This window comes from Podarcis vaucheri (genome assembly GCF_965113315.1).
Source record: "Podarcis vaucheri genome assembly, chromosome: 1".
In the NCBI taxonomy this organism is placed as follows: Eukaryota; Metazoa; Chordata; class Lepidosauria; order Squamata; family Lacertidae; genus Podarcis; species Podarcis vaucheri.
Window position 1 is genome coordinate 63,764,491 of NC_138759.1, and position 24,516 is coordinate 63,789,006.

The 24,516-nt window shown below is 43.2% G+C and overlaps 1 protein-coding gene across 4 annotated transcripts in view; it reads left to right on the top strand.

Annotated features, from left to right (window-relative positions):
* The window catches only part of LUZP2 (leucine zipper protein 2), a 325,887-nt gene that overhangs the window by 16,100 nt on the left and 285,271 nt on the right, over positions 1–24,516 (top strand). For 3 of the 4 annotated variants that reach the window (XM_082200692.1, XM_082200691.1, XM_082200689.1), the window contains one exon: positions 17,055–17,258. In XM_082200692.1, coding sequence (XP_082056818.1) covers positions 17,197–17,258 — 62 coding nt within the window. In that variant the 5' untranslated portion in view covers positions 17,055–17,196. Of the gene's footprint in view, positions 1–16,635; positions 16,655–17,054; positions 17,259–24,516 lie in introns of those variants that run through there. The other variant, XM_082200690.1, reaches the window with a different exon arrangement.

Here is a 24,516-nt window from a genome sequence, read left to right on the forward strand (position 1 = left end):
TAATCAGTGCCTGATGTAAATAATAATTAATAATGAGGGCCCAATGTCATCCTCGTCATTTTAAAATAACCTTTTTTGACACTTTTTTATTATTTTTTTGTTTGACCCCCTCAGAATTACTCCTCCTCATAGAAATAAACGTTAAATTAACAAGTTACCTTTTTTTGAGTGTGTGTTCTTCACTCCCCTTCAAAACAGTGACCAGCTTACATGCCCCCTTTCAATGCAGCCTGCTTACAGCCCTCAACCAAAATGGCCGCTCCCGCGACTCCCACGTGCGCCCACAAAGATGGCGCCGACGATTTTCCCTTATCAGTGCCCTTTAAAGAAATGGCCGCCGCAGCTTCAACCCACGCCTAGAGGAGGCTAGAGAGGGAGAAAAGCGGGGGGGAGGAAAGCAGCGAGGACGGCAGAGAAGGACTGCCGGGAGTGGAATCCCACACACCGCGAGGGGAAGGAAGGGGGAGGGTGCGAGCTGGAACGGGGCAAAGAGGGCGGTCCCCGGTCGTGCCTGGCCTTAAATGGGCTAGGCCACGCCTCCCCGGCCCCGCCGATTGGCGGGCAGGGTTGCAGGGACGCCCGGGGATTCCCCTGTTCTCGCGGGGGCAAAAGGCCAGCCCCCGCGAGTGGAGTGTGGGAGGGGTTAGCTCGCAACCCCGTCTCCTCTCTAGTTCGGAAATGGCTTTGCGGAAAATGTGCCTCCTCCCCTCGCCTCCGCCCCGGAGCCGCGGCAAAGGCGTTAAAGAGCCGCATGCGGCTCCGGAGCCGCAGGTTGCCGACCCCTGCCCTAGATACTAGGTTTTGCATGACTTTGCTGCACCTGAATATGCCTGCATCAGGGTCCTATTAAAGGCAGAAGCCTCCAAAGACAATCTGGTATTTATGAACAGTAGGATGTTGTTTCATTAGTACCTGCTTCAAAGGTATGTGCCACTGTGTACCTCTCTGCTTTGAGGAGAATTGCCAAAAATAAGAGCTGATGACAGCATAAAAAGCCCTGAGCTGGAGCATCAGAGGGGAATAAGTAGCGGAGGGGGAGGAGAAAGCAAGACCTTGGTTAAAAGGGTAGGTTACATAACCCCAGGTAAACTGTATTGCTAAATGCAGCCAGTGCACTTACCCAATGTGGGGAAACCAGGAAAATACCATGGCGAGAGATGATTTAACTGTTAGCTTTAGCTTCTGCTGTGAATGAAATAGCTAGTGAGCATTTTCAGAGAAGATGGAATCCATCAGGACAAAAGAACTTTCTCAAATGGAAAGCTTCAGAAATTGAAATATACGGGGAACAGAAGTTATCATTTTTGTTTTTAACCAAGCTGATCGAAACATGGGTAGGAGGCTCTCAACCTGAGGATTGCTGCCATCAATAACCCTGCTCAGAGTACAGTTACACACACTGACCATACAGAGGAGGCAGTGGAATTGTGCCCCCAGAGAGCTTCATGGCTGTGTGGGGATTTGAACTCTGGTCTCCTAGGCACTTGTCCAACATGCTAACTGCTATACCATGTTCTCAGAGATGCTGTCTGAGCTGGGCGTGGGAGGCTGTTCAGTGAAATACAATTTCCAGAAGGTGCTACTGATGAATTTTTGCTGCTTATATTTGGGGCTTCTGAAAAGTTCTGTCTTATTTTCCATGCTGTTTAGTATCTACATGAAACCAGGGGACAAAGTCATCTAGGGATCTGGCTTGCAATATCATCAGTATGTGGATAACACCCAACTCTCATCAAACCCAGGGGAGACAGTGGAAATGCTAAATCAATGTCTGGCTAGGATAATGAACTGGATGACGGCCAATAAACTGAAGCTGAATTCAGACAAGAAGGAGGTAGTGTTAGTGGGTGGTGGTTTTTTAAAAAAAGATGCAAAAAATTAAAAGTTGTAACATATACTTGATATAGAAACCACATTGCTGTAATATGAAACATATTTTCAGTGGGCAGATTGTTACCCTCTAAATGGACTTGACCATTCAAGTTGGTCAGAACCCATTGTTCTGGTAATTGGGGTGAAGACTACTAGGAGATGTGGCAGTGGCAAAATCAAATTAAAAATAAAATCTGTTGTTGCCATCCTAGCCATCAGCTCACGAAAAGATGCAAATAGGTTTGTCCCTGAAATCACACACTTCCCATCAACCAAGTGATTATACTTATCTTCTAAAACCTTAGCCCCATTTGGAGTTGAAAGTTCTTGGAGGATAAATTTTGCCTCAGCCCTATCCCCTTTGATGGCCTTCCTCAAACTGCTGTCTACTCCAAGTTCCATTAGTTGGAATCAGTGCTTTTTTTCTAGAAAAAGAGGTGCTGAAATGAACACCTCCCTTGCTCTCTTGTAATAGCAATGGCACCCACCTTTGAGTTGTCTGAACTGAGTTCTGGTGAGTTCCAACTGCAAAAAAGGCCTGGTTGGAATATATGTGAAGAGTTAACACTGCATCAGTTGAGCATACTATTAAATCTTTACCAGGCCCCACTCACTCTTGAATCTCTCACAGTCTGTAATCATGTCTATTTACCTGGGTGTAAATCTCACAGTAGGATGCAACATGTATAGCTGCAAGACACTTTAGCCCCAAATCTATCAATTCAGTTAAAACCTATTGAAACTAATGGGTGAAAGTGAATACTGTATAGCGAACTTACATTCCATTTTACTTAAAATCATATCTCAGTGGGACATACAGCCATCTAAGTGTGCATATAATTACAGCCATAGTCATAATTTGGTTTAACGAGAAATTTGCCTAAATGTGCCATCATATTTTGTCGTCTTATAGTGACATGAATGTATTTTGAATAAGCTATTTCAAATGCTTCTGGATACAATACAGTACAATCCTGGATGTTCTATTTCTTCCCCTCCCAAACCCATGAAGGTGCTAAATTATAATTTACTTTCACCCCATTCAGAAGATTTGTGGGACTTGGCAACAATAAGTAACTTTACAAGTTTAGTGTGAAAGATTTGTGAGTTGAAGGAATGAGAGAGGATTGAAGTCTTTCTCTGTTTGAGGAAGCTGGAACAGCTTTTTTGGGTTTCAGAAATGGAAGGCAGTAGCTTGTCGTTTTGTCTGAAAATGATTCAGGAGAGAAAACACAGAGGACTCGAAGGAAATGGGACAATTTTGTGGGTTGCTGTTTTAAAAAAGGGAAAACGTTAGGCACAAGAATGATGCATGTGTTTGTGCTTTTTATGAATGAACGAGAATTATAATTGCAATCCATCAGTTGCATTTAAAGAACGATTACCGTATTTTTCGCTCTATAACACGCACCTGACCATAACACGCACATCGTTTTTAGAGGAGGAAAACAAGGGAAAAAACATTCTGAATGAAACATTAGATGTATCATTTTTGTGCTTCATGCTGTGGCCACAGACATGTGATCTGATGGTGAATTTGGGCTGACCCAATGCAAAGATCCTGAGGATCCATGTGGATCCATGCTTTGTAACCACGTTTTTGCACCATTGCAGCCCCAGACAACAGTGGGTGCGTGATTTGGGGGGGGGGCAGGCTGTAGCCATGGACATGCTATGTTCTCTGGTGGTGAATTTGGAGGTGACCCAATGCAAAGATCCATGTGGATCCATGCTTTTTAACCACATTTTTGCACCATTGCAGCCCCAGGCAACAGTGGGTGCATGATTTTTGGGGGGCAGGCTGTAGCCATGGACATGCTATGTGCTCTGATGGTGAATTTGGGGTGAGCCAGTGCAAAAATCCTTAGGATCCATGTGGATCCATGCATTTTAACCACATTTTAAGTGGGGAGGGAAGGAAAAACACAGAAGGGCTAAGAATGCAGGAGTGGGGTATAACGGGAGGGAGGAAAGGAAGGCAAAAGTTTCCCCCACGCACCCACCCAAGCCAGCCAGCCAGCTCTCTCTCTCTCTCTCTCTCTCTCTCTCCCACCTGCATGTTTTCAGCAGCACCGGAGCACAGAGAGGAAGGAGCGGAGCACAGAGAGGAAGTAGAAGGAACGACACTCTGCTTGCCTGGAGGGGAGGGGCTTCCCCTGCTCTTTGTTCCGTTTGAGCAAACACAGCAAGGAAACAGAGGAGGGTGGGCAGTAAGACCCTGAGGCAGAATGCAGGAAAGCACCGGCTTCCTCTTTTCAAGGCTTCCCTTCTCCCTGAAGCGCGGTTTGATTTTTGCCTAATTTTTTGGCTCCAGGGACCACACATTCGCTGCATAACACGCACAGACATTTCCCCTTCCTTTTTAGGAGAAAAAATCTGCGTGTTATAGAGCGAAAAATACGGTACATATCTCAATGCAGAGGATGTTTCGGAGCTTACCTGAATAAGGATTATGTAATAAAAAGTCTTATGAACACACAGCTGCATCTCTCCTCTCAGTTTTCTATATCAGATGCATAGATTTGATTTGGAACTTACTGCTTATTGACTTTTTAAAAATCTAATCTTTTTAAAAATGTTGACACAAAACTGCAGCCACAGAGTTATGCTGCGATCGAGAGTCTTACACGTGCTATGAATGATGGACCCATTGACATTCTGGTCATGCAACTATGCCCTTCACTTCATTGAGGACACGTTTCTGCACACCTTACTTTGGATAGCCAGACCTGTGCTCCCCTTTTTAATGAATATGAGTTCCCCATGGATATTTCAAGCCCTGCACTGAGAGAATTGTAGGGTTCGAAGGGGTCCCCTGGGTCATCTAGTCCAACTGCTTGCAATGCAGGAATCGCAGCTGAATCACCAGGCCACACACCAAGATGGAGAACCAAGGCAAAGCGCAGGAAACTGTCTGCCTTCCAGATGCCCCTCACCACATCTTCCTCCACCCAGACAGACCTGAGACAGCCGAATTGTCTGGTTAAAGACCACCCAGTTGTTCACTGTCTGGTAACAAGGTGGAGTGCTCAGTGAGCTGCTCTTAGTGGAAGTAGTAATCAAGGTTGTCCGGAAGTAGCTTGACTACATCAAAGCCAGGAATGAAGGTGGTTTCTTCTTCCTCATGAGCATCATTCAGATGTTCAAGCATGTGCTGATACAGCTCGTTTTCCTCCAACCCAACCTGGAATGTCAGGGGAAAGGGCTTGTGAGAGCTCTGGGTGGGGGTGTTTGCCCCGTCTCCAAAGCAGCTGCCTTGCACAGTCTTGGGGGACAGGAAGAGACCCTCAGCACCCTCAACATGTTTCAGCTGCCCTCTATTCCCTCCCCCAACACCTGCAGTAACTCAGCAAGCATAGCCAGGCCTTCTGGCTTGTCTTGCACTTTCTGAAACTGTGGACTCGGCTTTTGTTGTTGTTTAGTCGTTTAGTCGTGTCTGACTCTTCGTGACCCCATGGACCAGAGCACGCCAGGCACTCCTGTCTTCCATTGCCTCCCGCAGTTTGCTCTATCTCATGCTGGTAGCTTCGAGAACACTATCCAACCATCTCGTCCTCTGTTGTCCCCTTCTCCTTGTGCCCTTCATCTTTCCCAATATCAGGGTCTTTTCCAGGGAGTCTTCTCTTCTCATGAGGTGGCCAAAATATTGGAGCCTCAGCTTCAGGATCTGTCCTTCCAGTGAGCACTCAGGGCTGATTTCCTTCAGAATGGATAGGTTTGATCTTCTTGCAGTCCATAGGACTCTCAAGTCTCCTCCAGCACCAAAATTCAAAAGCATCAATTCTGTGGTGATCATCCTTCTTTATGGTCCAGCTCTCACTTCCATACATCACTACTGGGAAAACCATAGCTTTAACTATATGAACCTTTGCCGGCAAGGTGATGTCTCTGCTTTTTAAGATGCTGTCTAGGTTTGTCATCGCTTTTCTCTCAAGAAGCAGGAGTCTTTTAATTTCATGACTGCTGTCACCAACTGCAGTGATCAAGGAGCCCAAGAAAGTAAAATCTCTCACTGCCTCCATTTCTTACACAGCTGCAAATAAAACATTTTAAATGTGTTGCAAAGTGCAATATACATATGTTGCTCTAGATGGCGACAGTGAGCTATGCAAAATTCAACGTATTTTTCAAAACGTTTTAAAATAAAGCATTTACCCAGCGTGATATATGTGTGTGTGTGTGTGTGTGTGTGTGTGTGTGTGTAGATTCCACCTGTGTGTGCTTTCAGCTTTTATGTTGGGAATCATCTGCTTCCCAGCAACAGCTGTTCTCTCTCTCTCTCTCTCTCTCTCTCTCTCCTCAATTTTCACTAAGACTTCCATTATGCAGTATAGGAGTAGCACAAATGAGGCTATTGGGGAGGTGAGGGGCATGGACTTGGGTGCATCCTTAAAGCAGGGAAGGTGTGGCCCTGTCTTTCTAGGGCTGGTGCAAATTAGAATATTGGTGTAACTATTAGTTCCAAGTTAACCGCTCAGCCCTGCATGTCTCAGATAGGTGTAAACAGAAGTAAGCACCACAAAAACTATTCAAAAAGGAGATGTGATCAGGTTATTCATGGAACATTGCATAAAATGTATGAGGAAATGTCTTGGGAAAGGCTGTGGGAAAATCTGGGCTTAATTCTTGGTATCCCATTTCTTGTTAGGATGGAAACACATGAATTGTGTAAAGCACAAGGGTATCATCAATCTATCCAAAGAAATAAGCAGAGCAGATAGGTGCATATCAATCAATACATGACAGAGGATTTTCAGCACATCTCTGTTCCTACTAATTCCTCCTGCAGAATAAATCAAAATGACAAATCTAGGGCTGGCATCAGATTTGAGAGGGTTCTGGGCAAAGGGTGGATCCACCCGGTTCTGCTAGTGGACCCTGGTAGGCTTATTTAGTTGTGGTAGTGTTGTTCCAGCAGCGCTGGCCTTGGATGGCTGAATCTAAGCAAATTTCCTACAAGGTCCCATGGTTAATCAGGGCATTGTGGTCAAATAAAAGGGTGCTCTGAAACCCTTTTATTTATTACTTTATTTATATTTATATTTATTATTTTATTTATTATCACTACCACAACATACATACATGTTTGTGTGTGTGTGTGCGCGCACACGCGCGCCAGGGCAGACATTAGCAGGTAAAAAAAAAGAAGGTAAAGGACCCCTGGACGGTTAAGTCCAGTCAAAAGTGACTATGGGGTGTGGCGTTCATCTTGCTTCAGGCCAAGTGAGCTGGTGTTTGTCCACAGACAGCTTTCAGGTCATGTGGCCAGCATGACTAAACTGCTTCTGGTGCCATGGAACCATGACGGAAGCCAGAGCACATGGAAACGCTGTTTAACTCACCTACTGCAGCAGTACATATTTATCTACTTGCACTGGTGTGCTTTCGAACTGCTAGGTTGGCAGGAGCTGGGACAGAGCAACGGGAGCTCATTCTGTCTTGGGGATTCAAACCGCTGACCTTCTGATCCGCAAGCCCAAGAGGCACAGTGGTTTAGACCACAGAGCTACCCACACCCATACATTAGCAGGACTCCTGCAGTTGCCCCAAAATGAAATTTACAGAGGCCAGCCCTGATATGGTTGCCATATGCCCTCTTTTTCCAAGACACGTCCACTTTTTCATTGGTAGAGTCGTCATAGCAATCCATAATTGCCATAAAGTTGGCAAATGTGTCCTCTTTCTTGCTCTTCAGAATATGGCAACTTACCATGTATGCTAAGAGTGGCTAACCTGTGACTGCAGCAACCATTATTCCTGACCACTGGTCATACTGACTGGGACTGAGGGAAACATCTGGAGAGGTGGCACACATTCCCTGTCCCTGATTTGTGCTATGCATATCATTGAATAAATAAAAGTCTTTTAAGTAGAGATCTTGCACCTGCATTAGAATTGTTGAGATGTTTTAATTGCTTTATTGCTTGGGTGTCTGCCACCCCAAGCCCCTTTCAGAAGACAGGCACAATATACGTTTAATAAAGAATAGCTCCTCCTATACACAGTGAGGTATTGGAACACGTTATTTAAATTTTCTGCACTGGTATTATTCTGCTATGTTCCTTAAGGACTGCAAGGACACCATTAGGGAATTTGCAGGAGTAAATCAAGAGCTTCTAGATACTGCAGTCCTGGGTAAACAGAAAGGAAAGGGTATAGCATCAGAAATATATAGGTATAATATCTAGAGGTTATGTTTGAAGCAGCGTAGAAGACGTGAATTTTCAGGATGACTCAGCAATGTAATTTTTGCTCAGCTGTGACCATTTACTTTTGTCTACTGAGAATTACCATAATTGCATGTGCTAAGTGCAGATAAGCATGCTGTTCAATATACAGTCTATACAAACTAAATTCAACCCTCCGTTTCTAGTTACTGTGCCTATTAATTTAATGCCTGCCATTCTCTGTTGGCCAGGGGATTTTTTTTCCTGAGGTATAGTAAAGACTGCAAAGAAGCTTGAAATTCAATGCAAAAAATAATTAGCTAGTATTAATGAGGTTTAAATGAGAAGTGTTAGAAATGGTTTTAGCTCCTCTTTCTCTTTAACAAACTATTAAGCAAAGAGAAAGAGAGAGAATTAGTAACAGTGTGAGTGTATAAAGGCCAGGCTGACCATCTACCCTTTTGTGGGACCACTCAGCCTCTCGTGAGATGGAGGGAATGTCCACAACTTTCCAGGAGAAAATTCTAAAACTTTCAGATGACAGTGGGCTTCCTTTTATAAGCCAGGTGTCTATGCTTCTTTCTCCTGTTTTCTTTTGTATTGTAAAGCTTTGCCATTGCTTCACGCAACAAGTAGGCTGCCAATAGCAGCCCAGAGACATCCACTTGGAACATTCTATCCCAACTGGTATCAAAATTATACCACATCACAATTTCATGCTCCTGGTGATGAATCCTATCTTTGGAGGGGTGGCCTTCTGTCCCATTCACCCCCACACAAAAAAATTATTCAAGCTGAATACAGCTCTAGTGGAAGCTGCATCTGAAGCCACAGAACGTTCTGGAGTTCTGAAGGTTTATGAAACTGTAGGAGGAGCTACTCTGGAGACCTGTGAAAAGAATCACTGAGGGAAGTGAGACGGTCTTTGGTTGTGTTCTCCAAAATTCGCCTCTGGTTCCAGCTTGTCAATATCCTTCTTAAATTGTGGTGTCATAGTGTCCCAAGCTGGACACAGTACTCCAGGTATGGTCTGACCAAGGCAGAATAGAGCAGTACTATTATTTCCATTGATCTGGACACTTCCATTGACTCATGTTAAGCTTGACTTCTACTGAGACACCTTAATCCTTTTCACATGAATGATCGACAATGATCAGATGTCCCCTTATCTTATATTTGTGCAGCTGGTTAATCCTGCCTAAGTGCAGAACCTTACATTTGTCCCTATCTAAGTTCCTTTTGTTAGTTTGAGCCAGTTCTTTAATCTACTAAAGTCATCTTGAATCCCAGTTCTGTGTGGCATTAGCTACTCCTCACAGTCTGATGTCATCTGCAAATTTGATGAGAATCCCCTTAATTTCTTCATCTGAAAAGGCTGAACAACAATAGGCCTAGGACATAGCTGTACAGCACCCCACTTGACAGTCCCATCCCCCCCCCCGAATGATGAGAAACCATTAGTGAGCACCATTTGGGCAATGAGTATGGGGTTAAGCATAACATTGTCAGAAGGTCGTCAAGGGTAGTGTGAGTGTCTATTTTTTCCCCCATTAAGAAATTCTACAGTGCTCCCAGTTGTCTGTGGTTCCTGATCTGAAAAGAAACCCTTGGGTGGAGTCACCTTAAAGCATCTTTCCTTAGAATTTAATTGATGCACAGAGAGCTATGAGGTTGCCTACACAGTGCCTGAAAGCAGTGTGCTCACTGATCCTTTCTTCCACCTTTTAAAAAACTAATTCCCACACCGACTGCTTTAACTGTAGAGATGTGGTATGTAAGAATTCATTTGAGACAAAAGATTGTAATCTGCATCTCAGTTACTCTCAAAACCTACAATTAAATCAGTGAGGTCATCAGAGCAATTGGAGGACTGTGGCTTAATTTCTATGTAGGCATTGCCAATGTTCACCTTTGCTTACTGGCTACATTGTTATTGCCTACAAATGGAAGAGATTTTTTAAGTTCTATTTTTATCCTGATTTGAAGTAAGCTTGAAGCAAGCTTAACAAAAAAGCCCCACAATTTTAAAAATGTAACTTCCATTTTTAAAAGAAGTAGTATAACAGAAAATCAAAACATTGAAGAGAAAAATCAAACCAATAAGTATAATTAGCCTTTATGCCGACTTGACAAAAGGTGATCTAAGGCAGTGGAATACGAGAATAGCCCACCCATTGCCTTTTTAAAGTGCCCCCCACAACATAAAAAACCCAGTTACCGTCAAAGTCTATACAGCTTCATCTATAAAGGACTGTAAGTTTCCAAGTCAACTCCACAGCCCTATACAAACATTCTTTCTTCCACACACTTGCCATTGTCTGAGGGACACACACCCGTCACAACATACCCAGAGAGGAACATTTGCAGTGGGGACCCTGCAAGATCAGGACTCCAGACCATATGAGGATCCTAGACAAAGGGAAAGGGGTCTCCACCACAAAACACACAGATGAGAATGCAAAGGGAGGTCGCTCAGGAACCCACTCCTGCTCCCACTCCCAATACACAATGACAGTTACAGTAGCAGAACTAAATTCCACTGTGTTCATTCCACTTACTAGGGTGTAAGAATCAGGAACTTCAGTGAGATATGCTTCTGAGATATGCTTCTGAGTAAAGCATGCTGAAAGAAGGCTTTCAACAACCTTGGACCTAAACGAACAAACAAGACACATTTATAGAGTAAGCTTCTCCTTTTAATTTCCCAAACATGAGCATATTTTCCTCCCTACTAAGGCTGCTTGCACTGGCTCTTACTGTCGCTGAAAATTGAAAACAGAAGTCTTTCAGAAGCCTGATGTGTTGTGGAGAACTGAGTAACAGAATACTTCTTAACTTGCTTTATTCTGATAACGAACTCACTGCAATCCCATTGAAATTTATCTATTTTAAGAATCTCCTTATTGCTTGTGTTGCAGGTGGTGGTGGTCCTGTTGTTCATTAATTGATTGCTTTTCCCTTTTTTGGTCTTTTGATGTTTTTTGTGCTTTATTAGATTTCTAAGTTGTAAGGACAATTCAACATAATGCCTAAGTCGCGGAGTGTACAAAAAATATAAATAATAATTAGATTGCAAGCTTTGTTTTATGCCCTGCAACAGTCAGCACTTTGCAACCAAATCGTTAGAACTAATGATCTGGTTAACAAATATTAGGTATAATTAACAACTGTCAAGTCTTTGCTGCATTACCTTTGTTTTGAATTATTACTTCATTTGCACATTTTTAATTAGTATATGGAGATTGGGGTTTTTTTGGATATTTTTTTAAAACTGTTTAATGTAGTAGTTCTTTTGAGCCATTTTGGGGGACTACCTCTTGTGTTTGAGATTGTGAGAGCACCTTGATAAACTTGTATTTTCTGTCCCAGATGACTTTATATTTATACTTTAGAGGCAAAGTAGGAATGCCAGCATCTTGTCACCTCTCCATAATATACAGTTAGTGTGCCTTTTGCTACTGCTTCTGCACAAATAATCTACTCCAGTAATTTCTGAATAAGCCATGCCATGCTCCTAAACAATGATGGTTGATTCACACATTACACTGTTAGCCATGTGCCCACCAGTGTTTGTAGCACTAAGCACCTTAAAGCAGCCTTTCTCTGCTTTGTGTCCTCCTGGTGCTGCTGGATCACAACTCCCATCAGCCTTAGCCAGCATGGCCAATGGTCAGGGATGATGGGATTTGTAGTCCAACAACAACAGGCTGAGGGAGGCTTCCTTAAGGAATTCTGCCCACATATCCATTAACTGTGGAAAATGGTTCATAGTGTTTAGTGTTACTAATATTGATGAGCAAAAGTCAAGTGGTAGAAGAGTGCCTACCTTAAAAGCTTACAGCAGGGGTCAACCTGAGGACCTCATTCCTTTCTGGGCCATCTTCTGGGGACCACATGTCAGTGGTGGTTGGGGCCTGGGGCAAAATATTGGGTGGAGCAATTACTTTTGTACAGTTGACTAGTTTCTAGGCACACCTCTTTCGAGCTCCATCCAGACAAAGAGGAGTCTGGGATACATCTCAGCCAGGCAAAATACTTGAGGGTACAAAGCAAGGGCAGTGAATGGCATGGGTTGGGGAGAAGAAGAGTGGCTGGGGATTGGGAAAGTTTGAAGGGTCGGGGGAGGGAGACTGGGAACCCAGACCTGATTTTTCCCATCCCTGGCTTATAGCATCATTGAACTCAAGAAGAGACATGTTGCATCAGGGGAAAGGACCATCTAAACCAGCATCCTGGTCTCAATGTGCCTGTTGGAAAACAGAAGAAACATCATCATTGAATGGGAAAGCATCAAATGGAAGCACTATCTGTTCTAAACCTCCCCACAAACCCTATTTGCAAAGCTCAGTTCATTTAAGTCAGTGTTTCCTAAACTTGGGTCTCCAGCTGTTTTTGGACTACAACTCCCATCATCCCTAGCTGGCAAGACCAAAACAGCTGGAAACCCAAGTTTGGGAAACACTGATTTAACTGGAGCAGTAGATCAGGTCTCCCAAAGTAACTATGCATTTGCGTTGGCTTCACTATAATTTGTCATTGTGGTTTATTTGAGGGACTAGGTTTTGACAGATGTAGTCAATGATACATTGATCTCAGAATCACTTCTCAGTGTGACATCCTGGTATGTTAAGGCCCATTACACTAAGCTGTGGTGACTAACCAGATGCCTTATAAAATGTGGCAGCAGTACAGGGAAGAGGAAGCTTTTTTAAGTTTTAATCCCCCCTCTGAGAAAATGTTTCTGTTGAGAGGCAAAGCAGTGATTGAATTCAGAAATTAATCTTCCACTCGCCTTTCCCCCAAATGGCGCGAACTTCCTCCCTTCACTCAAAAATAAATAAGTAAACATCACTCTGGATGTAAATGACAGAAGGTTGGTTTAATGGGCTGAAGGTGAAGTGCCTGGCCAGGTTGAAAGGTGAGGATCTGAGAGGTGGACTTCCAGTAATAGGTCACCACATCACCATGGTAACACGACTGGCTCTGCCACGCAATATGAAGAAAAAACCACATTCTCACATTAATAGGGAACTGTGAAAAATCATGCTGAACTGAGTAGCTGCTATTCTATCTGCTGTAGTTATGGAATAGTGAAAAAAAGCGAGAGATATCAAATATGGTCTTTTTATCAATATGCACACTCTCATTTCTCAATAGAACACACCCTCAAACTATGACTAGAAGGTGGGTGTATTTGTGACCGATAAAAATGCCTTAAAGATCAGATGGTGTGTGGAGAGCCAAGGTTGGGTATTCAGCTTCAGTTTAGACTTAAATTTGCCAAACCTGGACAGATTCAGGTTTCCAATCTAAGCCCCGATGCTAGTTTATAAATGAATACCATTTGGGGAACTCTGCTGGGAGCTGGTGCAGGAGGGGAAATTGGTGAAAATCTCTCTTCTCTCCCCACCACTTTCCTTTTGCTAGAAGGAACATTCTGAACAATCCACTCAAGGGTTGCTACCTCTGGTGAGAGCAAACTCTGGAGCCAATCCACCATGGTTGCATACAGAGTGTATCTCTATGTCACCATTACAGCTGTCATTGGGGCCTTCCACACATACAGTTTGTAGCACTCTAGCTGTTTGTCAGAGACATGGCCGGCAGAGCGGAATCTGCAGAGAGAGAGGAAAACAGAAACTTGGTTCTTTCACACAAGGAAAGTGAGATAAGCCCCTCTCGCTCTGGAATGCTGTCTGTGAGTTTTCGCAGCAGCACAGAGATGAAGGAGCAGGATGCAGGTGGTAGGAGGGAGTTGGATTCGACTCCAGAGAAGGAGGAATGGGCTGCACCTGAGTCTCCAAGAAGTAGGAGGCGGAGCAAGCGATTAGAATAAAGGAAGACCCGCAGGAAGCAGGGGTGGATTTGGCGTGTATCTGGCCTTGGGAGGGGCCAGAAGCCAGTCAAGTCAACTGACTCAGACAGTGAGGAATGAGTTGTGGAAAGCCTGAATTGCTGAAAGCCCAAAATAGCTAAATAAACCTCCACTAGTAAAACTGCCAGTGTCCTTGTCTTTTGTGAGAGAAGTGCTAAACATGACACTGTTGTTTGTTCCAAGGGTTTTTGATGTGAAATTGTAGTGGACCATTCACACCACTGATGTTACTCAAACCACAAATCCCAAGCACCATCCATAATGTGAGACATTGCAGAAACCAACATTTCACACTGAACAACATTGTGGAACCATGCTGGAACGTTCACAAATGTCAGGTTTTTTGAGACAGAAGAAAAGGTCGTTTGATAGCTACAGTAACCTGAAAAAGCAATGAAATGATTGATGACATTAAGTTGGAAGCAGGCAGGAAAATCCTGTAGCTATAGCACAGGGCAGTCCAACTTTTCATACCAAGTGGGCTGCAAGAGTACTTCGACACAGTGCCAATGGGTCACACCCTGCCTTGTTGCATGGGCGGGGGAACAAGGCCAAAATTTGACAGCCCTCCCAGCCCATGTACTGCCTTTACAAAGCCAGCTAAGTGAGGACTTTGGGAGCCTGTTGGAGCCCTCACACCTCCTTCCCAAAGTCCAGCATCCTTCCCCTTGGGGAAGGCAGCACAAGAGTTGTGGGTGGGTTGTGCATGAAATGTTGCTGAGGGCTGCAAAAGGAGGCCTCATGGGCCATATGTGGCCCTCAGACTATGTACTGGACCACCCTGCTATAGCTTTACAAATGTTACATAGGGAGGGCTCTTCTGTACCAAACCAGTATTTCAATAATGTAGTATATTTCAAAACACCTCTCAGTGTATAATGCAGCAATGCATGGAGCCATGTTGTTCCAGTATAGTGGGCTATTTTAAATGTGTTTGGTTGGATCCAAACTGCCTCCCAAGAACAGAAGGGCTGTTTCCATCAGTGGAAGGCATCTGATTCAGTGGATGAGTCCTTCTGGTAGCAGAAGGGAAAGTTTTTTTGCCTTGCTGAAATCTGTTTCAGAGCATTGGGGGACCTTTTGGAACAGTGAAGGATGTGGCACAGGAGAGGGAGACAAAATTGGTGCCAGTTTCTTTTCCATTCCATCCCTGCCACCTTCTGCTGGCAGGAGCATCTGAGCAGAACTACACTCCGGGGAGGGGGCATGTTGCCTCCAGTGTGAGCAATCTCTGGATCCAGTCCACTGAGGTTCCCTGCACATTGCTTTTCAAATAGCAGAGGCATACAATTAGGATCCTGCGAGCACACACAGGCTAATAGGAACCACTTGAGTAGTGACAGTGATTAGCAGCAAGTACTAGACTGTGTTTGGGACAGCACATCAAGGGCATGGGTCCCTTGAACCTGAAACTCTACCTTTATGCCAGGGCAAAGTCATTTAAATACAAAAAGGAAAATAGTTTATATTAGCACCATTCACTGTGAAGGGTATATATCCATTTCCACATCATAAATATGAAAACAGGGGGCTGATTCAGACCTTCCAAGTGTCCCTATTTTCCAGAGATGTCCCTGATTTAGAGAAGCCATCCCGGTTACTGATTTGATCCTGGAATGTCCCACCTTTCCTTAGGATGTCCCTATTTTCATTGGAGAAAAGTTGGAGGGTATGGAGTTATTCAACTTTCAAGTCTTCTGAAGGAAATCCTGTTTGGGGGACGGCTTTTTAAAAATGTTTTATTAGGTTTTTTTATATATGTTGGAAGCTGCCCAGTAATATGTGTGGAATATAAATAGTAAAATTATTTTCAATGGAAACATGTTGGAGGGTATGCTGATTCTGTTTGAGTTTTTCTACAATGTTTATTTGCAGCGACACCTTGCCATTTGACTATGCATGCCCCGTTCACTATTAATTACCATGTGTGCATTTTGCCATTTAAACTGAATTAGCTTCTAGTTAGCATGTTTATAGCTGATGGTTGCCAAATATTTCCTTTCCTAATCTGCCAGAGGGGGAAAAGAAAGAAGCATAGGTTGAATCTGGGAAGCTTTTGTCTGTAATGTATTGCCACTGTATGATGTATCAAACCATTTTAAATCTTTCTGATGCGTTCTGCATGAACAATTATGTATTCAGGCAACCGAACTCTCCTTTCTTATGACCCATGTAACCGCCTTCACTTTCCAGAACAAGCTGTTCTCATTTCATGTAACTGCATTATGCTTTAAATTCTGCATTTCTGTCATACCTTAAAATCTGGGAATCTATTGCCTATCAAAGAGTGGGGTTTTTATTTATGTGTCTTGGGAGTGAAGGGCATTCAGGACTTTTACACTTCTGTCAAAAACAGTTTGCCAGTAAAAGATGAGGACCATCATGTAAAGAATTTAACCTCTTTCAGAACATGCACACACAACTTAATGAAGTGTGTGACATTTATGCCAACTGTTGGGCTTTTTTCTTAATTAAATGACATATAGAGAGAGAAAGCATAAGGCACACAAACACAGAAAGCAGAAATTTGAATTGTCCCTCAAATAGGTGCCTCAGGACTTTGTGTCATCTCAGGGTCTTTAGAGTGGCACTAACATTTCAGTATATCTTTTGGGGTGCATTTTTACTTCATTTGTTTCAGTGCCAACTCCCATGCCACCAAGATTTTTGCTTCTAATTGGCGCAATAACTTCCATTTTTAACTGAGCAGAGTACAGCCTTCGTATGCACAGTGCATGAGGTTAATTTGAAACTTGTCTGTTAATTTAAAGAAACCTGACCTGTGTTCTACATTGCAAATCCTGTTGAGTGATGCAACTTTAATTCTAACAACAGACAGATTTTGCGTCTGTGTGCTTTTCCCTTGATATCATTTTTAAGGCAAAAGTGATGTGCACTCCTAGCCTGGGAGCTAAGTAGCATCCACGGTGCTCTCACTTCCCTCCCTAGTTGCCACTTAAACTGCTAGTAATAACAAATCCTTCAGGACATCAATAGAGTCGCTGTGTTGAATAATCGCAGGCTATCAGGCAGGAGGCTTGCAGCAGCAGCTCCATTGCCTGTGACATCACTCCTGAAGCTCAAACCCCACTCTAAGCAGCCTTCATTAGTCAGTGTGTTGGTCTGTCTGCTTTTTCCAGATCTACAGACCGTCACACGCGGGAGCAGGCTCTTTGCAGAGGAAGGACTTTGGGAATCAGAAGCTCTGGGAGAGACGGCGGAATAAAGAAGGGAGGGAGAGCGGCAGCGAGCCCCAGAGAACGCAACAGACACACTTACAATATGAAATTCATCCTGCCTCGTTACTTGCTGTCCCTTTTCCCCGTTCTGGTTCTCAGCACCAGGTGAGTGCACAGATCTCTGACTTTGGAATGTGTTTGAGAAGCAGTTAAGGTGCTTGATTTTCATTCCGGCTTCTCTCATGCTTGTAAGTTCAGGGAGCACCTTTTCTTGAACTGATTCCAGGGTAGGTTTTCGTTTCATGTTTCTCCTCTCTCTCTCTCTCTCTCTCTCTCTCTCTCTCTCTCTCTCTCACACACACACACACACACACACACGTCTTTGATTCTGGGTCATTTCCTAGTTAGTCCAGTCCACCCATCTCCTTAGCTGGTAACAGGGAAACTGCGAGCTCTGCAATGACCCAAACGCTTTTGTGATGAAGCAAAACTGTTCCTGACGTCCAGTATAGCTGTAGCAATTTTGCATGTGTTCCAGTGGAAATAAAGCTAAAGAAATGGGAATGGAGAACGCGGTTTTCTGATGTTAGGAGATCTGAGCTGGAAAATAGAATGCCAAAGCCTGGAACAGTTTTATTGCAGTGGGAGTTTTGCAATTGAAACATAACCATGTTCAGTCTTTCTGTTTGTATTTGTGAATGGCATGAGCCTGGAATGGCAGGGGCAATATTTTAAAGTTCCAGAAATATAGGAATCTCCCAGTGTGTTGGCTTCAAATCAACAAAAGGTTTTGAGTTTTCAATTTTGGGCACCACAGTTTGGGATCTATGGAGAACATTTATTCCTGAGTCAGGTGCAGCATGTCCTGCAGCCGGTACACAAAGCATGTGCAGTAAATCAGATCTTAAGGGATGGCACTCTGTCTCACAGCCACATTGCACACAGATTGAAAGTTAATACTGTGTGCAGAGTAGGATCTGTTTGAGTAAAGACCTCTTCTGACGTCTTGCTGTCAGTGCATGGCTTTCAATTTCCTGGTGCTTATAAACAAGAAAATGACAACCTCCTGCTATGTTGGCTATTAAGTACCTTGTAAACTTTTAAGTCCCAAGAGAAGGTAAAAAGCCGTGTGCCCACGCCTAGGCATGTCTCAGAGAATTGCCCATATCCCTTTATGATTAAGTTTTGCCTTGCTGCAAGGTTTCTCCAGCAGTGGATTTGAAGAAGCTTTCTATTCTGGGCTCTAAGTGTACTGTCACTGAAACAAGATTACTCACTAAACAGTTGGGTTTTCAGATGTAATCCACCTGAGCAAGAGTGCCTGCCAACTGCAGGTGTAACTGAGAAGGAAGGGTCAAAGAAGTAGGCAGAGAAGCAGCAGGACCACAGATAGTTTTGTGCTGAGATGTGCCAGGACTTCTTACTCAGCTGTCTACACTTTTAAAGAAGTTGTAATTTTTGGTTCTGCCCTGCTCAGCCAGTAATGAATCCCTCAGATGCTCTTTGATAGACCATGCAATTCTCTTTGAAGCCTTGCATTGCAATTTGCTAATTATCTGAGGCTCTGTTTTGACTTACCAAGTAGATCTTGGAAATATCCTGTCAGTATGAAAGTCTCTGTCAATTCAGGCTGCTGATTTGGTGGCTAAACTGTAAGTGCATTGCCAAATGACACAGGAGTTAAATTCAAATGGAGGCTTGAGATGGAAAAAGCAACTCACCAAGAGATAAAAGTTTGCATCTTAAATGGGCTTTTGATTGAAGTGCTTTTATAGCTGAGTTGATGGCTGCCAACTTATCTCCTGTTTACAAAGAACAGAAAAGGAAAGGCATATTTGCATTTCCATATGTTTTCAAAATTTGAATAGATTTCCTGAAAGAAAATGAGATCAGAGTATCAGCTGCTGTAACCTAGAATCTTGGCCAATAAACTTTGAAAGGATGTCATTAAAAAGGTTGTCACGTAAACCTCTTTGCCTATGAAGTATATCAATGGTAAACAATTTTCTTCTTCTCTGGACTTACCTTGGAGTAAGCCCCACTGAATTCAGTGGGACTTGCTTCTGAGTAGACATGGTTAGGCTTGCAGCTTTAGATTACAAAACTGGAAAAATATACTTGAGTGTCCACCCCACCTCCATTAGGGTAACTTTCAGACTTGAACTCAACTTGCACATAGTTCTGAAATGCATATTAGCTTGATTCTTTTTTGGTGACATTGAAAAGATATACCAGTGTGTGCAAATCACCAACCAGTCATTGATTACATATCAGTGAATACTGATTTACAAGTAACTTCCTTTTAGAACTGTTATTATTATACGACTAAACAACAACAAGTTATTGTGAAGCTTCCACTAGGGTTTTAAACCTGCACTGGAAGCCACAGAGATTTGCAGCACCAAGAGAAAGTGATTTTTTTAAATAACATAGGTTTTATTTGGGCTCTTAATGAATGCTTAACAGAAAGAAACAAGAGTTGATTGATACTGCATTGCTGCTGGAAGCATGTTAAGAGATGAGACTTTATTGGGAATGCCCATAATTACACAAGAGGAGTGAGAGGGAGGAGAGAGTAGACAAATTGGCTCCGGGAACTAATTGGAAGTTGCCTTCTAAAGCATTAGTTTTAGGGTGTATATAATTTGAAACAAAGCTGCCCCAGGGGGCATTTGTATGTTACATTTTACATTTTGATTTTGAATCCTAACTTTTGGAGACTATGTTTTTGAAGTTACCCTCTTGTTTTGTGTTAAATATTGGCATGATTCAATGACAGTAATTCAGGAGGCTGTTGGAAGTGAGCATATGGGGTGGTATTTTGGTAATGTGGTAACTCTGAAGAAGTATGGGTATGGCCCCGTAGGGACTTCTCTGCAGCCACCTTGTCCTTGCAAAGCTGTGGGTGCAATAGGGTGTACACAGCCTTCTGTTGGTTTTTCTCTTGCAGGATTTAGCCAGTGATATTTCTCCTGTAATTTATTCTAGAAGAATGTCATTGAGTTTGTAGCATCTAAGATTGTTCCTTGCTAACATATGGTTAATGCTCAGGCAATTGCCCAAGCTGAGAAGGTTTGCAAGAACAGTTGCTGTAGTGAAGATGGGAATCTATTATCCTGCTGTGTGAAACTGCTTAGCTCAGGCATAGCTAAAGCCACGAGTGCTTTGAGATTTCTTTAGAAGTATTTTCCTGTCAACTTGTCATGGACACAGAACAATCTTCATTTCTTCTATTTACCAGCACTAGAATCAGTGGACAGTCCACTTGATTGGAGGGTGAGGGGAGGATGCAGACAGTTAAGCTAAAGTTTACCATTCTTATTCCTTGGGGGGTATCCCCAATTATCTCTGTGTGTGTGTTTATGAAGAGGAGTATATTTTTGAATAAGTATGCATTCTGTATGCATATTTTCAGAAATAACTTATTTCCTTTTCTAAATTGTATTTTCCCCATGAGCAAAGTAGAATAATCACAATCAAAGTTCTGGATTTTAGTACCTTGAAACTGCTGGTGGCCAAATCATGAGTCATGGTTTGAGTCTTCTGATCTAGGTCTCCAGCTGGGACTTTATCAGTAAAATGGAAGCTAGGTCAAAATAAAAATAAGGTGTACTCTCAAGCTCTCTTGCCTAAAGCAGCCTTTGCCAACCTGGTGCCTGCCAAATATTTTACACTAGAGGCCCCATCAGCCCGGCCAGAACATACTTAAGAGTAAATGTTCGCAGAAAGAGACATTTCTGTAAGATGTGCTGTCAGAAATCTATCTGGTGGAAAGTCATTGGGGATTGTTCTTCCTTCCCAGCCTCCAGGCATACTGGGTCAAGAAAGCAGCACTGCGGCATCCCAATACATGCTCCTTTGTATCTTTTCACCTTTCACTGCCGTCGCTTCGATTGTTGTAAATAGGGATACAGAAGTTGTCTATGTATTGCGTGCTTCTTTGAGTTGGAACCTGACTGACACTTTTGAAATCGTGGGAGTCGGTATCTCAAGGACTACCAGCTCCTATGTGAATATGCCCAAATGGTCATTATCTGAAGCCCTCGTCTGGATGCTCCTGTTTTCTGAGGTAAGGCTAGGTATGTGGCAGGTGAAGAAAGCACTTTTCCCATGATGGCACCCCATTGTGGAATGCTCTCTCCAGGCATTTTTGGGGACTCTGACACACACCATGTAAATTTTTAGTTCCTACCAACTAAGTGAGCCTAAAGCACATCCCAATTGTGAGCTAGCTTAGCTGTGGCTCGTGCTAACTTTCCTTAGTTTTGCTCTGTTGTTCAATAAATGCAAATATAAAAAAATGAGAGCACATCTCCATTGACTTCATTCCAAAAGCAACCAAACCCAGGAAACTTCTGAAAGCCCTGAAACTTTTCACCAGCTAGGAAAATTGGGGTACGGGTAGCAATGCCCTCTTTTTAACACTTTACTTCAGCTCTAACATTTGCAGGCACATGAATTACTTGAGCTCATAGAACAGTAGGCTGTGATTTTGTAGTGAGCCAGTAGGAATCACATCTTAATCACTCTAAGCAATTTATTTTCTAGCTGGCAGTCCAGTGGGTCAAATCATTCCCAAGTAGTATAGTTTAACTGTCTTATGGATTGTAGCTTTTCTTAAACAACTTAGCTGGTATGGCTGTGGACTTTTCCAATAGCCCTACAACCATGAAATAATTTTTAGTGAAGCTGTATTGATGTAGCTTTTGATGTATCCTTCTCAGCAAATAATTCTTAGGATCACAAGTTAATATACTGGCTAAGTGGAGAGTACAGCATTAACAAAAGCAGTTTGCTAGGCGGTACAGAGCCACTACTCTAGCCTTCCTGCAGGAACCTTGTTGCTTACCAGGAGAGGGGTGAGGCAGTGGGGAGGTCTGTGTGGTGCAAACATGGCAGCAGACCCATCCCGGCACTTCTGCCATTGCTTCTGCTTGGTGCTGAGCCACCTGCTGGGAAGTTTGTGTAGCAGGTCTGCCTTTACCCAATTAGCTACTTCTGAGCATTAAACACCCTGAAAACTTCCAGACCTCCAATGCAGATCTCTGACCCTCTGCTCTAACAATACACTCTAAACTATGTGCATTGCTAAAAAAGAATGTTTGCAAGTATTAAAAGTTTTACAAGGCCAGACAGATACTGCTTCTAATCCAGTATTCTGGTAGCTTGTTGTTGTTGTTTAGTCATTTAGTCATGTCCGACTCTTCATGACCCCATGGACCAGAGCATATCAGGCCCTTCTGTCTTTCACTGCCTCCTGCAGTTTGGTCAGACTCATGTTTGTATCTTAGAGAACACTGTCCAAACATCTCATCCTCTGTCGTCCCCTTCTCCTTGTGCCCTCAATCTTTCCCAACATCAGGGTCTTTTCCAGGGAGTCTTCTCTTCTCATGAAGTGGCCAAAGTACTGGAGCCTCAACTTCACGATCTGTCCTTCCAGTGAGCACTCAGGGCTGATTTCCTTCAGAATGGATAGGTTTGGTCTTCTTGCAGTCCATGGGACTCTCAAGAGTCTCCTCCAGCACCATAATTCAAAAGCATCAATTCTTCGGTGATCAGCCTTCTTTATGGTCCAGCTCTCACTTCTATACATCACTACTGGGAAAACCATGGCTTTAACTATACGGACCTTTGTTAGCAAGGTGATGTCTCTGCTTTTTAAGATGCTGTCTAGGTTTGTCATCGCCTTTCTCTTCACACTGGAGAGCCAGTGTGGTGTAGTGGTTAAGAGCGGTGGACTCGTAATCTGGGGAACCAGGTTCGCGTCTCCGCTCCTCCACATGCAGCTGCTGGGTGACCTTGGGCCAGTCACACTTCTTTGAAGTCTCTCAGCCCCACTCACCTCACAGAGTGTTTGTTGTGGGGGAGGAAGGGAAAGGAGAATGTTAGCCACTTTGAGACTCCTTAAAGGGAGTGAAAGGCGGGATATGAAATCCAAACTCTTCTTCTTCTCCTCCTCCAAGAAACAGGTGTCTTTTAATTTCGTGACTACTGGTAGCTTATAACAAGAAATTAAAGTTGATATACATATGTCAAAAGTCTGTTCCCCCAAACTTTTCAGTTTATAGGCATTGGTATTCTTTTTTGTAATTGCCTTTCTTTTTTTTTTGGTATTTTTATTTCATTATACCAGAATTTTTACCACAATGTACTGTGAAAATACATTCAAAGGTTAATTTGCATTTTAGCTTTCTTTCTTTGCCCGAAGTGTATATTTTAAAAGATGTCAGAAAGTTACCACTACTGTGAAATTATTATAGATTTTAAAGAATGCTAGGACTGTGCTGAATATTTTCCATATTTGGGTCAAAGCTAGCAATTTTGAAAACTTGCCCCCTCAGAAGCTTAGACTGCCTAAATGCTTGTCGTTTTTTCAGGCCTGCACACTGTCATCCCACCCCCGTTGGCTGTTGTTTCTTCAGCAGAAGAATGGAGAAAAGAGAAAGACAATATGTATGGGAAGATTTATTAACAAATTACTTATCAGATTTTACGGCACATTTTGAACATCCACATTCTTCCTCAGGGGAAACTGTAATTCAGGTTCCAGCAAAAACGCAGCTAAATAGATCAAGATGGTGAACCTTTGCTAGAGAAGCTAATCTTTCCTGGTGTTAAATGAGTAAATGAACAGTTTTGTTAGAATAGCTGGAAAATCATTAGAAAGGCAGGATCAGGCTGCTTGCTTTTTGCACCATCATTTGCAAATATGGTTGGTAACTGTAATGTGTATGGGTTGCTCGTGCGTAAGTTGCCACCTCTCCAGGCTTTGTTGCCTTGCTAAACCTTTCAGTCTGGGCAGCCCTTCACTTTGTGGCTGCCTCAGTCGCTAGCAGAATCCGTCAGTGGGCGTTTCTTAAATCTTTTCCAACATAAAAGTTCTTTGACACCCAGTCTCCTCCTACTCTCTCTGCGCGGAAGTCTTCTGCGCAGGGTGGGCGTGGGTAGCGGAGGACCCGTGCTCTCCCCGCTGGTGTCCGGTGAAGAGTCCTGGAGCCCTCTCGCCGATTCCCCCATCAGCCCCTCTATATCCCTGGTGTTGCGCTGATTTGCTTCCCCATCTGTAGAGCTGCCTCTCTCCCTGCTGGGCCCTTCTCCAGCATCATTTGAGAGCCTTCCCTCCGCCACTAGCTCCGATGTCAGTTCCCTGACAGTAACCTTTCCAAACTCTGGCTACGGGTGTCACGCTATTCAAAAGCTCTTTCTACTGAAGGAGTGGGGTTGGTTCAAGTCAATGAGATAAGTCAACAACTGCATCTTTATGAAACTTCTTGAGGTTCTAAGATAATAATAATAATAATAATAAACCCTTACAGGCATATACAGGGTTTTCCAATCAAAATTTGCGTAATTAAATAACTTGCAACATGTGGATAGCAAACCTCAAAATTTTGGCTCCTCCCTGAAGCTTCTCCGCTTCCAT